The 12,570-nt window shown below is 30.7% G+C and overlaps 1 protein-coding gene across 1 annotated transcript in view; it reads right to left on the minus strand.

Annotated features, from left to right (window-relative positions):
- Positions 1–12,570, minus strand: part of LOC139524300 (dynein axonemal heavy chain 8-like) — a 107,317-nt gene that overhangs the window by 86,588 nt on the left and 8,159 nt on the right. Inside the window, exons 9-21 of the mRNA XM_071319043.1 lie at positions 12,118–12,231; positions 11,503–11,610; positions 10,838–11,086; positions 9,943–10,140; positions 9,486–9,562; positions 9,044–9,137; positions 8,231–8,350; positions 6,942–7,077; positions 5,726–5,916; positions 5,494–5,574; positions 3,978–4,094; positions 2,292–2,411; positions 1,477–1,627 (exon numbers count right to left, since the gene is read on the minus strand). Of these exons, the coding sequence (XP_071175144.1) occupies positions 1,477–1,627; positions 2,292–2,411; positions 3,978–4,094; positions 5,494–5,574; positions 5,726–5,916; positions 6,942–7,077; positions 8,231–8,350; positions 9,044–9,137; positions 9,486–9,562; positions 9,943–10,140; positions 10,838–11,086; positions 11,503–11,610; positions 12,118–12,231 (1,756 nt within the window). The remainder of the gene's footprint in view (positions 1–1,476; positions 1,628–2,291; positions 2,412–3,977; positions 4,095–5,493; positions 5,575–5,725; positions 5,917–6,941; positions 7,078–8,230; positions 8,351–9,043; positions 9,138–9,485; positions 9,563–9,942; positions 10,141–10,837; positions 11,087–11,502; positions 11,611–12,117; positions 12,232–12,570) is intronic.

Consider the following 12,570-nt stretch of genomic DNA (forward strand, 5'->3'; position numbering starts at 1 on the left):
AACGTTATGTATGGTACAATACGCTACGGAATCGGGCAACTGGTGTCTTCTTTACAATATGGCAGATAAAACAACAAAATAAATGAAGACTAAAAGTAGTTTTTATTCAAAATTCAACACAAATGTAATAAATTACACCTTTTACCTGTTAATTACCTGAAAACGCAGGTAACCTGATAAAAATTTCAGTAAAATAATTGCCTAACATTACAGTTCATGCTCTCCTGAGCATTTTTCATGCAATAACTTTCTCTGTATCTCATATAATAAAAAAGATACAGCAGTCTGAAAAGGAAAATACTGTTCTAATGAATGTACTAAAAAAAAATGCAGCAGCAGCAGCCATTTTTCTATTTTTTTGTGTAGCGTTGAAAGGGTTAAAATTAGAAAGATCATATCATAAGGAACATGTATACTAAGTTTCAAGTTGATTGGACTTCAACTTCATCAAAAACTACCTTGACCAAAAACTTTAACCTGAAGCCGGACAGACGGACGAACAGACGAACGGACGCACAGACCAGAAAACATAATGCCCCTCTACTATCGTAGGTGGGGCATAAAAATTGCATGACAAAATGTAGTGGAATTCATCGCCAATATCTCTTGAGCTGCAGAGATGACAAGACCTTTGCAAATGCAACCACCTGTATTTAAATAATTTGAGTGACTCCCATTTATGTCAGGTATTGTTTCAATATCAAGTAAATTTTTGTGATATTTAGGGTAAATAGTCCATATCAAATAAATATGTTGACATAAAAATATGATATGTGCTTAGGACTATTTAACTCCATAAACTGCAAAAATTGCTACTATGAGTTATTTTTGTTTTCATGTAAGCCCAAACAAAAATGTATGCATGTTTACTGTTACATGCTGAAAAAATAGGGTATGTATGGATTTAAAAATTTTTTTTAATTTTTTTTAGTCTATGGGAGCAACATTGTGACTTGTAACAGTGCTGAATAAAAAATGGTTAAAAAAATGTAGGATGGGGGTACAAATCAAAGTTCTTGAAAGCACTGAATGGTTAAGATTGCTTCAATTTATCAGTGGGAAGTTAAATAAAATATTGCATTGGTAGTAGTTGATTTAACAGGAATTCTAGACAAAGGAAGATAACTCCATTTTTTTTTAAAGATGACTTTAACAATGACATCATTGATATTTTTAGAACATATATTAGATTCCTGCACCTTGCACAATTTATGTAATTTTCTTGACAAGTTTAACACCATTTTGTGCCTTGAATATCTGAGCATATATTATATCGTTCAATTTCTGGAAATGTTCACGGATAGGACGTATAGGATGTTATGATCAATGCACTATATTTTGTGTATCAAAAAGGTAGTGATAAGCCTTGGAAGATTTAGATATCAAGTCAGTCCCATAAGGTTTTGGTTGCATTTCATGCAATCTTTACCTAATAACACACATACTTTTCTGTTTGGCCTAAAATTTAATTTCTACCTTCTGATGATGTATCTGATGTTTGTCCTGACTGAATAGAATTTTGATCCATTTGAGCTCTTTGAAGAAATATACGAATCAGTTCTTTCACTGCATCTTCTATTACTTGGCTCATTTTGTTGATTTCAGTCGTCATAGCTCCACAATACACCTTGATAACAAACAAACGAGACAATACAATGTTGAATAACAGTTTTTATCACAGTTTGATTACTGTAAATTCAGAAATTATTGCGTACATTTATTATTGCAATTTTATCATTTTAGACTTAAATGCAATTTTAATTTTTATGACTTTGAGAAAAATCCTGTTTTTATTCAAATAAAATATTTCAAAATGTGAGTTTAAATTATTGCGTTTACAACTCGGTCGCATTTTTCCCAATTATAAAAACTTTGAAATATTTTTTGAATTTACAACAGTTAGTAGTTTTTCCACTATGTGCATTGATTGGATCAGTGTAGCAGGCCTTTTACAATTCCTGTTTGATAAATTGTGACTGTTATAGAAAAAATTCCCTTGGTCTTCACAACAAAGAATGCTTTACTATGGCTTATGTTTTCTGTGCTGTGAAATTATATTCTGTAAATGTGACTTTTTCATTGAAACTTCAAGCTGTGTGGGTAGTTACTAAATACGGTTGTCAAAAAAGTGGTTATTTCATGCATGATCTCAACTGCAAATCAAGACTGAATGTTTACCTCTAAATGTCTTTGGATGTTTTGTGAATTATTAGGCTGCAGGTACATTGACATTAACATGATTAATCAAAAATCTCCGTTCATTTTTATTTAAATAATATAAATAAAAATACCTCCATTTTTTGCATAAATTCATCAACTGTCCATGGTGTCTTTTCTGGAAGTTCACACAGTAATGTTTCACTAATATCTTTAAGCATGTTGTCAATTCTTATAATTTTAATATCATTCACCTGTTAAAAAGAAATCTTATTTGAGAATGAATAGACACATTCAAAATAGAGTAAGTTCTGGATATGAAAATAAAGAAAGCTATAGTGACAAAGGCTTCTTACTGACTTCTTTATAAAATCACATACTGGTAGTTGTGTTTCTATCATGTTTTTCGAATAAATATTTAATACTAATGCTGTACAGTTAAATCTGTATTAAGTTCTGCTAAACCATTTTATTTTCAAGTCAATCTTTCTCATTATATAATACTGAAATTCAAGACATTTTTCTTTTGAACACAGGTAGAACTTGATCAAATGTCATCAGAAGAAGGGTTATATGTAAGTTTCAGAAATTTTAGCTTCAATTAAAACACTTATAGCAGAATGTATTTATTTAAAATTGAAGTTAATTTTTGACACCATAACAAATGTGGTAGTTTCAACAGGCGACAATGTGTGACCCTTGTCATGCTAGGCTAATACATTACATACAAGTAAGAGGTTAGCCAGCTATAAAACCAGGTTTAATCCACTTATTTTGTACATTAAAAAATGCCTCTACCAAGTCAGGAATTTGATGGTTGTTATCTTTTTGTTTGGATGATGTGTTTGAGCTTTTGAGTTTTTCCATTGGATAAGGGACTTTCTGTTTTGAATTTTCCTTGTCATACAGTAATTTTGTTATCTAACTTTTTATAGCCAATACCTTTATTGCAAACCAAATGAAAACTTTCCATAGAACAATTTCCTCTTGGCCAAGGTATTATACATTCACCTGTCCCATTGTATAAATACAGTAGCTATTGTTCTCTGTGGAAAGTTTTTCAATGGAACCTTTTAGTTTCTCCTTGAAAAGCCAATCATTCATTGATTAATTTAGCTTGACAGAAAAAAAAGAACTTGTAGTTTTGAAAATGAAAGTTCCAATAATAACACATATTGTCAGAGCAAGAGGTAATAAATGTCAATACAATACTGAAGAACAAATGTTCATTTTATTTGGTCAGTACATGTAGGTAAATGATTTTTTGTACATATTTTTTCCTCATTAGTACCATACCTACATTCTTGGTTATTCCCCTGTTTTAAATCTTTCTACAGTTTTATAAGATCAGAAAGAGTTACAATAGATAACATTACCAAGATACATGTGGGTTAGTTGATTGTACAAGGAGATGGTGACTACATTGGCAAACTGCTATATTAGCCTCAAGTTTTATCAATATAAAACCGTAGTAAATTGATATATTTTATTTGCAGATAAGGCAAAACAAAAAAGTATGTGGGTAAACTGTCACAAGCTGAAAAAAAACGGGGTAGGTAGGTTAGGATTTTTTTTTCTGATTTTTTTTTACATCGAGTAATGGGAGCAAATGACTTTAACAGTGCTTAATCAAAAATAGTCAAAAAACTTTAGGGTAGGGGTTAAAAAATTAGGGTAGGTAGGGGTACAGTAACCACACATACTTATTTTTTGGCCTAAGCACCAATTATTACATGTGTATATTTATACAGGCAAGTTTAATAATTTATCAATATATATCATATTATCACTCCTCTGAAATTAAAATGTTTACATCTTACTTGTTTCACCACTATCTTCAGTTCTTTTAAAGCTATTTTCACCTCCTCAAAGTAGGCTGGGAGACTCAGTGAAGTCCATGTATGAGAAATAACTCCTGGTCTCATTGCTATGTCAACCTAAAACAACAATATGGGCTTAAATATATTCAAACATAAGTGTGTGTCATTTGCATGTCATCTCTAAATAAAATTAGAATTAGATAATCTAGTAATGAAAGATACTTTGTATTCCACCATACTCTGAACAGGAAATGTCTGTTCTGCCAAATCTAACTTGTATAGTCATGGTCAAATATATCATGTATAAATTATTAAATATTTTGTCATGTGGAGTTTTCCTTATCCATAAAGAGTTAAAATAATATAAATTTCAGGGCATAACTCTTTTCTAGTATATGTCAAATCCATCAAAATCAAACTTCTCCTGTAAATTATGGTCCATGACAATTTGATAGAACAAATCTTTCTGTCATTTGGTACTGAAGTTACTATTCTGAAACTATAAAAATATTTTTACCCATTTTTTCAATGATGTTTTCAACCAATAGAAAAGCCGTAGCTCAAATCAATGTTTAATTCACCGTTCCCAGAATTTCAGGAATGTAATATTGTATTCTAAAACTGTCAAAATCAAACTTGCCAATTATTCCATGTATAAAATCAATGTGTTTAAATGTTAAAAATATTGCAAAGTTGTAATTTAGTTATGATTCAGAAACCACAAAAAAAACCAACGTTTTAGGTCAACTGGTATCCACACCATAGTCAGATTATTGTCATTGCTCAGAGGTTTCAGAATGTAACTTGGCTTTGATGGTTTTGAATTGCTTGAAGATCTACTCATTTCAGTTCTTTATGTGGTTACTAATGGTTTATATGACATTAACTGTCATGTCAATGTGTTATTTATTATTTCAATTTTCCAATATTGACATTTTTACCGTGGGATTTATCTTACATGTGGTTACGATAAATACTTTTCTTTTTTTTGGTTATAACATGAGGTTTTAATTGATAGATTGTACAATAACTTCCTTAAGTTAGAAGTAGGAATTTTAAGTTTTGGTTCTTTTGAATGTATAAAATTGCACATTGTCACTTCACCTTTGAGGGGCATCTATTTTGCAGTCTTGTGGGAGTATATTCACAGAGCCAAGTTTGATTTTAACTCTAATATAACTTGGAACTGTTATGAAAGAATTTCATACAAATGGTAGATTCAATGCACAGTAAATGTTATAGATAATTCAACCAACAATTTCATTCAAGACTAGTCAGGATTAGTCAAATACAAATTGATCACATGAGGAGCGTTTGAACATTTTTTTGGGAAATTATGCCAGTATAAAAAATACACTTTGAGTTTCAGTAAATTTGCTATTGTGAGGGCCTCAAGTTAGATTAGTGAATGCTAATTGAGTCACCCTCTATAAATAAAGTCATTACTTACTTATATTTACTTACTATTCCATATTAATAAAACCTGTATCATTATTGATAACAAGATATAATTTACCTTTTTAAGGGTTGGTCCCAGTAAAATCTGAAACACCGAAGGAATTTCATCTCTAATAGAGTTGTTCTCATCAAGAAGCATCTGGAAGGATGGAAAAAAAATATATAAAAGATCAATACATATATTGTCAGGAGATAGTTCTTTTAGATTTAAAAATACTAATATCACAGAAGAAGAGCCATCATCAAATATTTATATAATTAGTTTCAATCAGTGTGTTCATCTAAACTACCTGCATCTGATTTCTGTGGTCTTTCAGTTTGTCTTTTGCATGTACCAATAACTTTGCTGACTCAGGAATGTCTAAATCCAGTTTCATCATATATTCTGCTTCCTTAATTACTTCAAATATATAGGGATCAAAGTTCACCAACAGCATGTTCTGGTTCTGAGGATGTCTAACTAAAACTGGCACTTGCAAATCTGTAACAAAAAATATGTTCTCACCTAAAAATTCTTACTTAATTGTGTGATAAAAATTATTTTATTCATTCAACATATTGAAAGAAAAATTTAAAGTATATGTCTGAAAGACCCTTAATCCTCACACTTTATATGAAGTCATGCTATTCAATAGAATAGTACCCAAGAAATGTGTAATAAGAGTAGTGCCGACTGAAACGTATAAATGGACATACTGTTAAAGTACTTTAATTCGTGGGTATCAATTTTCGTGGTTTGAGCAATATTTACATGTTCGTGGGTTTTTAAATTCGTGGATTTTAGTTTTCTAAAAAAAATAAAATTGAAAAATTAAAGCCTTTAGAAACGAGGGTTACAAATAGTCTAGATTGAAGGAAATTGCAAAGTAAACATTGACCCGTGTAAATCGTAGTGATAACACTAATTAACCCATGATAAAGTGATCAACAGATTAAAGACCATCAAAGGTGTTAATTAGGCCATTAACATGTCACCTAAAGAAAACAGTAACATAAACAAATGCTATGAATTGCCAAATAATTCTTATCAAAATCAAGACCAGCATAATTTTTTTACTTCTTATATGTACGAAAATTATGAGGATATAAAATGAACACTTTATCATACTAGCATATCAATACCGGAAATCTAACTTTCATTGATCAAAAACAAAAGTTGTACATTTTAGGTTATTAAAGATTAAATGGGTATAATCCTGCATGCGGTTGTAGTTCTGTGACTGCTATTAAAGTATTCTCAGAGTTGGTGCTATACAATATCTTCTCTTAGACTAGATCATACATTTCACATCAGTAGTCGAACCTACCGATTGGGATCTTTCCAGGTCTTGATTTAGACAATGGTTATTTTATTTCGTTGGACACTTAAATTCGTGGATAAAGTCATCCACGAAAACCACGAAAATTGGTACCCCACGAATAAAAGTACTTTCACAGTTGTGAATGAAATTAAGTCACCACTCTTAAAGCAAATTTTTTTACAGTACTGCTTTAAAACAATCTTACATGTAGTAGCAACTTCCACAGACTTGATCCATGCATTGTGATATAGTACTTCATATTCTACTAGCACTTTTGCTATCCTGTTGTATGCTCTTATTATCTTCTTTGCTTCATCTGTCTTCAAGCAGGCAGATTGTTCCTACAAAAGTTTAAACAGTATATTGAAAATTCTAATGCAATTAGTTTGTATCAATGCTTCTGATTGGATGACAGTTAGCGTAAAATTCTCTATCTCCTTGCCTGTAACTAAGGTACCGGACATTTTGAATTGCTGAATGTATTGATATGTAATTTCTACAATAATAAGCCATAAAACTCACATGTTGCACCTAAAAATCCTCTTTTTATCAAATTTTATTACATTCTGAAGCGGCACAGAAGCCATAAAACGCCCGGTGTTTATGTTTGTTGCCGGAAGCATACCTATGACGTCATCTAGTGTTGGGACCAAAGAAGATAACATCTTTTCGCGGAATTTTCTTTAATGAAGATTTTAAACTGAAATAATGATTGAAATTAAATTATGAACTTGTTTTGCATTAGAATAGAGATAACTGTATTGTATTTGAAGCTTTTCGGACGTCCATCGGTAGTTTTACTGTCGCAAATACCCGTTTACCTGTCTCCGCTACGCGTCGCCAGGTAAACTAAATTTGCGACAGTAAAACTACCGATGGACGTCCTTAAAGCTTCAAATACAATACAGTTATCTCTTAATTTATAGCAGCCAAAAGATTATTTTGCAAACTTTTTTTCTACGTTTCTGGTTTCTTTACTACAAAAGATGATGAATAATGATGGGCAACTTTGCAAATTGTAAATACTACGTTTCTGGTTTCTTTACTACAAAAGATGATGAATAATGATGGGCAACTTTGCAAATTGTAAATAGTCTATTTTTTATACAGTTAGGTCTACAAAACTGGACATTCCAGTAATGTAATTATGATTATACTTATAATTATTAATTGCATTTTATCCCTATATTCTAATTCTTGTCATTTGTTATATGGGACATACAAACATATAAACTCTATACTTCATATCCTGAAGATTTTGCTTTGAAATAAAATTAACTGAAAACCAATTAAACATCCACACTTTTCAAAAGAGTAATTTTTAACACTCTCACCAATATAATATAAGATCCAGCAACTTCAAAAAAGATAGTTTAAGAAAGAAAAAGACAAAAGCACCAACTGATGGCATGTTTTGTCTGGCACCATTGGGACAGGTGACACCAAAAATTAGATAATAATTAAAGATTAATATGATTATAATATTATTTATACCATAAATATCAGCATAGGGTATTCTATCCTGTGTGATAACTGTCTAACCCATGTGACCTTTCCTGCTACAGGGGGCATGTTCCTAGGTATTGGCGGCTCTTCTTTGTACTTCATATAAAGCTGCAATACATTAAGATTACATATATTAAAGATAAAACATTATATCATAACTATCCTTCTCTAGTTTAGAAATCACTAACCAGTCAACACTAAAGTTGATGTATTCTAACCAGCTGAATGCACTAGGGTTGCCAGTTTTCCAGCTGAAACTAAGTTGTTCTGTCAAAAGTGAGTGGTTTTTATATTATTGCTTCGTCAATAACCACAATTTTTACAAAAAATTAGTCGCTTTTATATAGCAAAGTGTGATGAGTGGTGCGAACTTCTACCAATCAATCTCAATTAAAAATCCAGGTCATGCTCCGAACTATGAAGCTTTAAAATATACTGGTTATAGATGGTCTTTCCAGCTTTCAAAATTAGTCTATCATTTCTTAGAAATATTTCCTTTGGGATGGTTATATACTAATTGAAAATTATAAATTCGGGATGGTTATATACTAATTGAAATTATAAATTAAGGACCCTCACATACCCCATGCCCCCATATTGTCACTTGGAAAACAAAGTCACATCAGATTCCTATGGTTTATTTTTACAAATTTTGTGACTTGGATGTAGAGTTGTCTCATTGGCACTCATACCACTTCTTCTTATATCTACTTATAACTCCTACAAAAGTCAACTAATCAAAATTTCTTTAGTCTTGAGGATATGCAATCATTTTAGTGTAAAGGGTATAATGCAACTTACTTTCCTGATTTCTTCCACTTCTTCTCCATACTGTCTTAGTATGACAGCATATTTGCCATCAATTTTCAGTGATGGTATTTTCAGTTTGTCAAACCTGGTAAAAATTTAAATTACATCTTACCATCTATTCAAATCACATTTCATTTGTAAAATTATCATATACTGCAGTAAAATACTGATAGAAAAACATGTGTTTTGTCAAAAGATTGCATATTGATGTGCAAAATTGTACAATCAAATTTTTTCTGAAAAAAAAATTATGCAAAATTCATTACCAATTTTTGGCAGGATATAAGAATTAAATTGACATTGAATAATTTCACATCAAACCTTTCTGTGCATGTAGTTACCTTCGAGTTCTTAAAGACTGAGAATTCACAGCTGGCAAAAAGACAACTGAACATACACTTAGTTGTAGGTTAATCCAATCTAAATGTCTTACCTAGTTAACAGATCTAATGCCATTATTGTTGACGTAGTTTTTGAGAAACAACTGTCCATAAAGTTTTGAAGGCCAGTCTGGAAAAGAAGTTTATTTTCACATAATTAAAGACTGCAAATAAACAGTGGCAGTCTGTGTTAAAGACTTATAGTATGGTAAAAAAACATGAGACTGCTATCGTGTTAATGAAAAGAATTATAAGTCTTATTAATCAGTATGCATCCACAATAAGATTGCTCAGTATATAGACAACCTGTCACTAGTATAAAATTTTAAAAGTTCAGAGATTTTTTTTATTATTTCTAATATCAGTTTGGAATAAATTTCCTTTGCATTTATAAATGTGTGATTGATAAATGCTCACAAACAAACTGTTCTAGCACATGGCAATACTGAGGTTTAAACTATTATAAATTTCACATGAAATCTATAAGGTAAAGAAGTTTAAAGTACTTGCCTCCAATTCTCCCAGCTGTCTTTTAAAGTCTTCAAAGTCAATATCAAAGTCCACTTTTCTTTGATCTAAGAAATCATAAGGCTTTTTCTTGATGCTTCCCAAAATTTGCTGAAACCTGCCTCCATACGTTTCTATTCCTTCTACCTTAGATTCTGATAATGTGGAAAATATCTGAATGTAGTTCAGGAGAGTGATGATCTGAAAAGAAAACGAAGCATAAAACTCTGCCTATGTAAGTTAATTTCAAAATACTTTGTACAAAATTTGTGTTAAAAGTATTTTCTGTTTTAAACTAATCATAAAACTTTGAACATATCACTTGAATTTAATCACAACTTTTCAAGTCTGAGGATAAATTTAACCTTGCCTTATCCTTTTTGTTATTTTACAGACACTTGTCTAACGTTTTCGACTGTATAAGTTGTCTTTTATATGTTTTTGAGTTATTTTGAATTATTAGGTTGCAATTTGGTTGCGATAAATCTCAAATTTCTTCTTAAATATATAGCAAAAGTTTGGCTTTACAGGTGAACATGTAAAATTTAAAATAATATTAACAATTTGAGGCTGATAGTTTTATTAACAGTCAAAAGCAATATTGACAATACATGTATAAAGTTAAAAAATTCCAACAAAATGTCTTCAAATAATCAAATGAGTGACAATAATAGACTTAAATTACAAGTCACAATAGAAGACATATAAATAGTTTGATAAAATGAAACCTTAGTAAATGCAAGGATGAAAACAGTTGGCTTTCATGATAGAAGGACCTTGCAAAATATGAGATCACATCATTAAAAATATTTTCCAATACAATCACAGCAAGACGTTGCTTAACTAAAAACTTCAAATTATTTTAATTTATTTTCATAATAATCACCAAGTAACTTACTTTATCTAATCTTCTGCAAAATGTTTCAAACTTTCCAAAAATATACATTTCTGAAAATTCAAATGGTTTCTCTCCTGGGGTTTGTTCAATTTTCTGTTTAGTTTTCTGGAATACAGTCTGATAATTCTTGTAAAGATTGACACAGTTCTGAAGTTTTTCTATAAGAGGCTGTCGTTGTTGATCCCATATCCTGTTAACTCCATGATCTGTTATGTAATTCTTACATGCAGTTACCATCTGGTTTGTCACCTTTATAAATCAAATGAAAATCTTTATTTCACATGCACACACAAAAAAATTGTCTTTCCATTTTTTTTATCCAAAATCAGAAAACACAGCAAATCTTTGAAGCAATACTGTTAAATAATCTTTCAATCAGTTTAATTAAGGTCTATAGCTGACATGTCAGTAACTGATAGTTGTCCTTTGTTAATATATGTATCATTGTCATTTTGCTTTGTTACCTATTCTGACATTATACTCGGACTCCTTTTAAACTGTGCGTATTTCTATGTGTTTCTTTATTCTTCATTGGCTAGAGGTATAGGGGAGGTATGTCTCTTTGGCATATTTTCCATTTTCCATTTTATTGAAAGGGTCAACAAATATAACCTTCATATGCAAATAAAAAAGTAGAAAAAAGCTTAAAAAATCCCAATGTTTACCTTTATAAATAATGATGTCATCCTCTCTGAGGTGTTGTAGTATCTTGATATGCTATGGATCATTCTTATAGAATTGATTAATCCTGGCAGACAATTTGTCATAGAAACCTGAAAAATTCATCATACAATTCAATGTTTGTAAATCAAGTTTATTTTCCATTACAATTACTCAAGAAACACCCAAAATACAACATATATTTCCGTCTTCACGATGAAATTTAAGCATGTTTTAAAAAAGCTACAGGCCCTGATATCAAGTTTTGGAATTTTTTGTTAGATTCTGTTGGCCTGTAGAGATGATTTTTACAGGTCCATGGGCAATTTGACAGGCCTGGGCTGTTTGGTCTGTGGCTTAGTGTGAAGACTGAAATTTATTTTATCTAGTTTATTGACCAATCAAAAGAGCTTTCTACACATTACACAATTGAAAACAAAGCCTGGAAACCAAAATCGCCTCTTATTTCTTTGTGGGGTATGGTAAGGTTGGAGGATCATTTTTTAAAGTTTACAACAGCTTTGAAACTAAAATGTTGATATTGCAATTCAGCTTTAGCATTTGAATTACGTGTATCACATAATTATGTAGTATTCCATTTCTAAAACAAAAATCTTTACCGGATCACAGCGGTATAAAGGTTCACAATATTTCTCTAGTGTATACAAGTATTTCACATTGTCTTTGGTTTCATTTGCACTGTCTGTTATTTTCTTGTCCAATTCCTTCCATTTCTGTAAAAAAAAGAATCAGTTTCAAAAAGTCAAGTTTTGAAAGAGTATCTAAAGACATAAATGCATAATCCTTTATCAAAATATGGCTGGATTTACCAAAAATGTATTAAGACTAAGCAATAAATCCTTACATAAACTTAACCATTGAAATTTAACTGTAGCTCAATTTTAGAATCATAAGATTCATAAGAATCAACTGGAATTCAACAGGGAGAAGAAGTGTGAAGATTAAATAGAACATCGCTTGATACAGGGCATATTCTTAACCAGAATGACATTTGTTATTTCAAAGTAAACACATTCAAATTTTAATTTTTAAAATTCAAGTTAGGCCACTTT

Source organism: Mytilus edulis, chromosome 5 (genome assembly GCF_963676685.1).
Source record: "Mytilus edulis chromosome 5, xbMytEdul2.2, whole genome shotgun sequence".
In the NCBI taxonomy this organism is placed as follows: domain Eukaryota; kingdom Metazoa; phylum Mollusca; class Bivalvia; order Mytilida; family Mytilidae; genus Mytilus; species Mytilus edulis.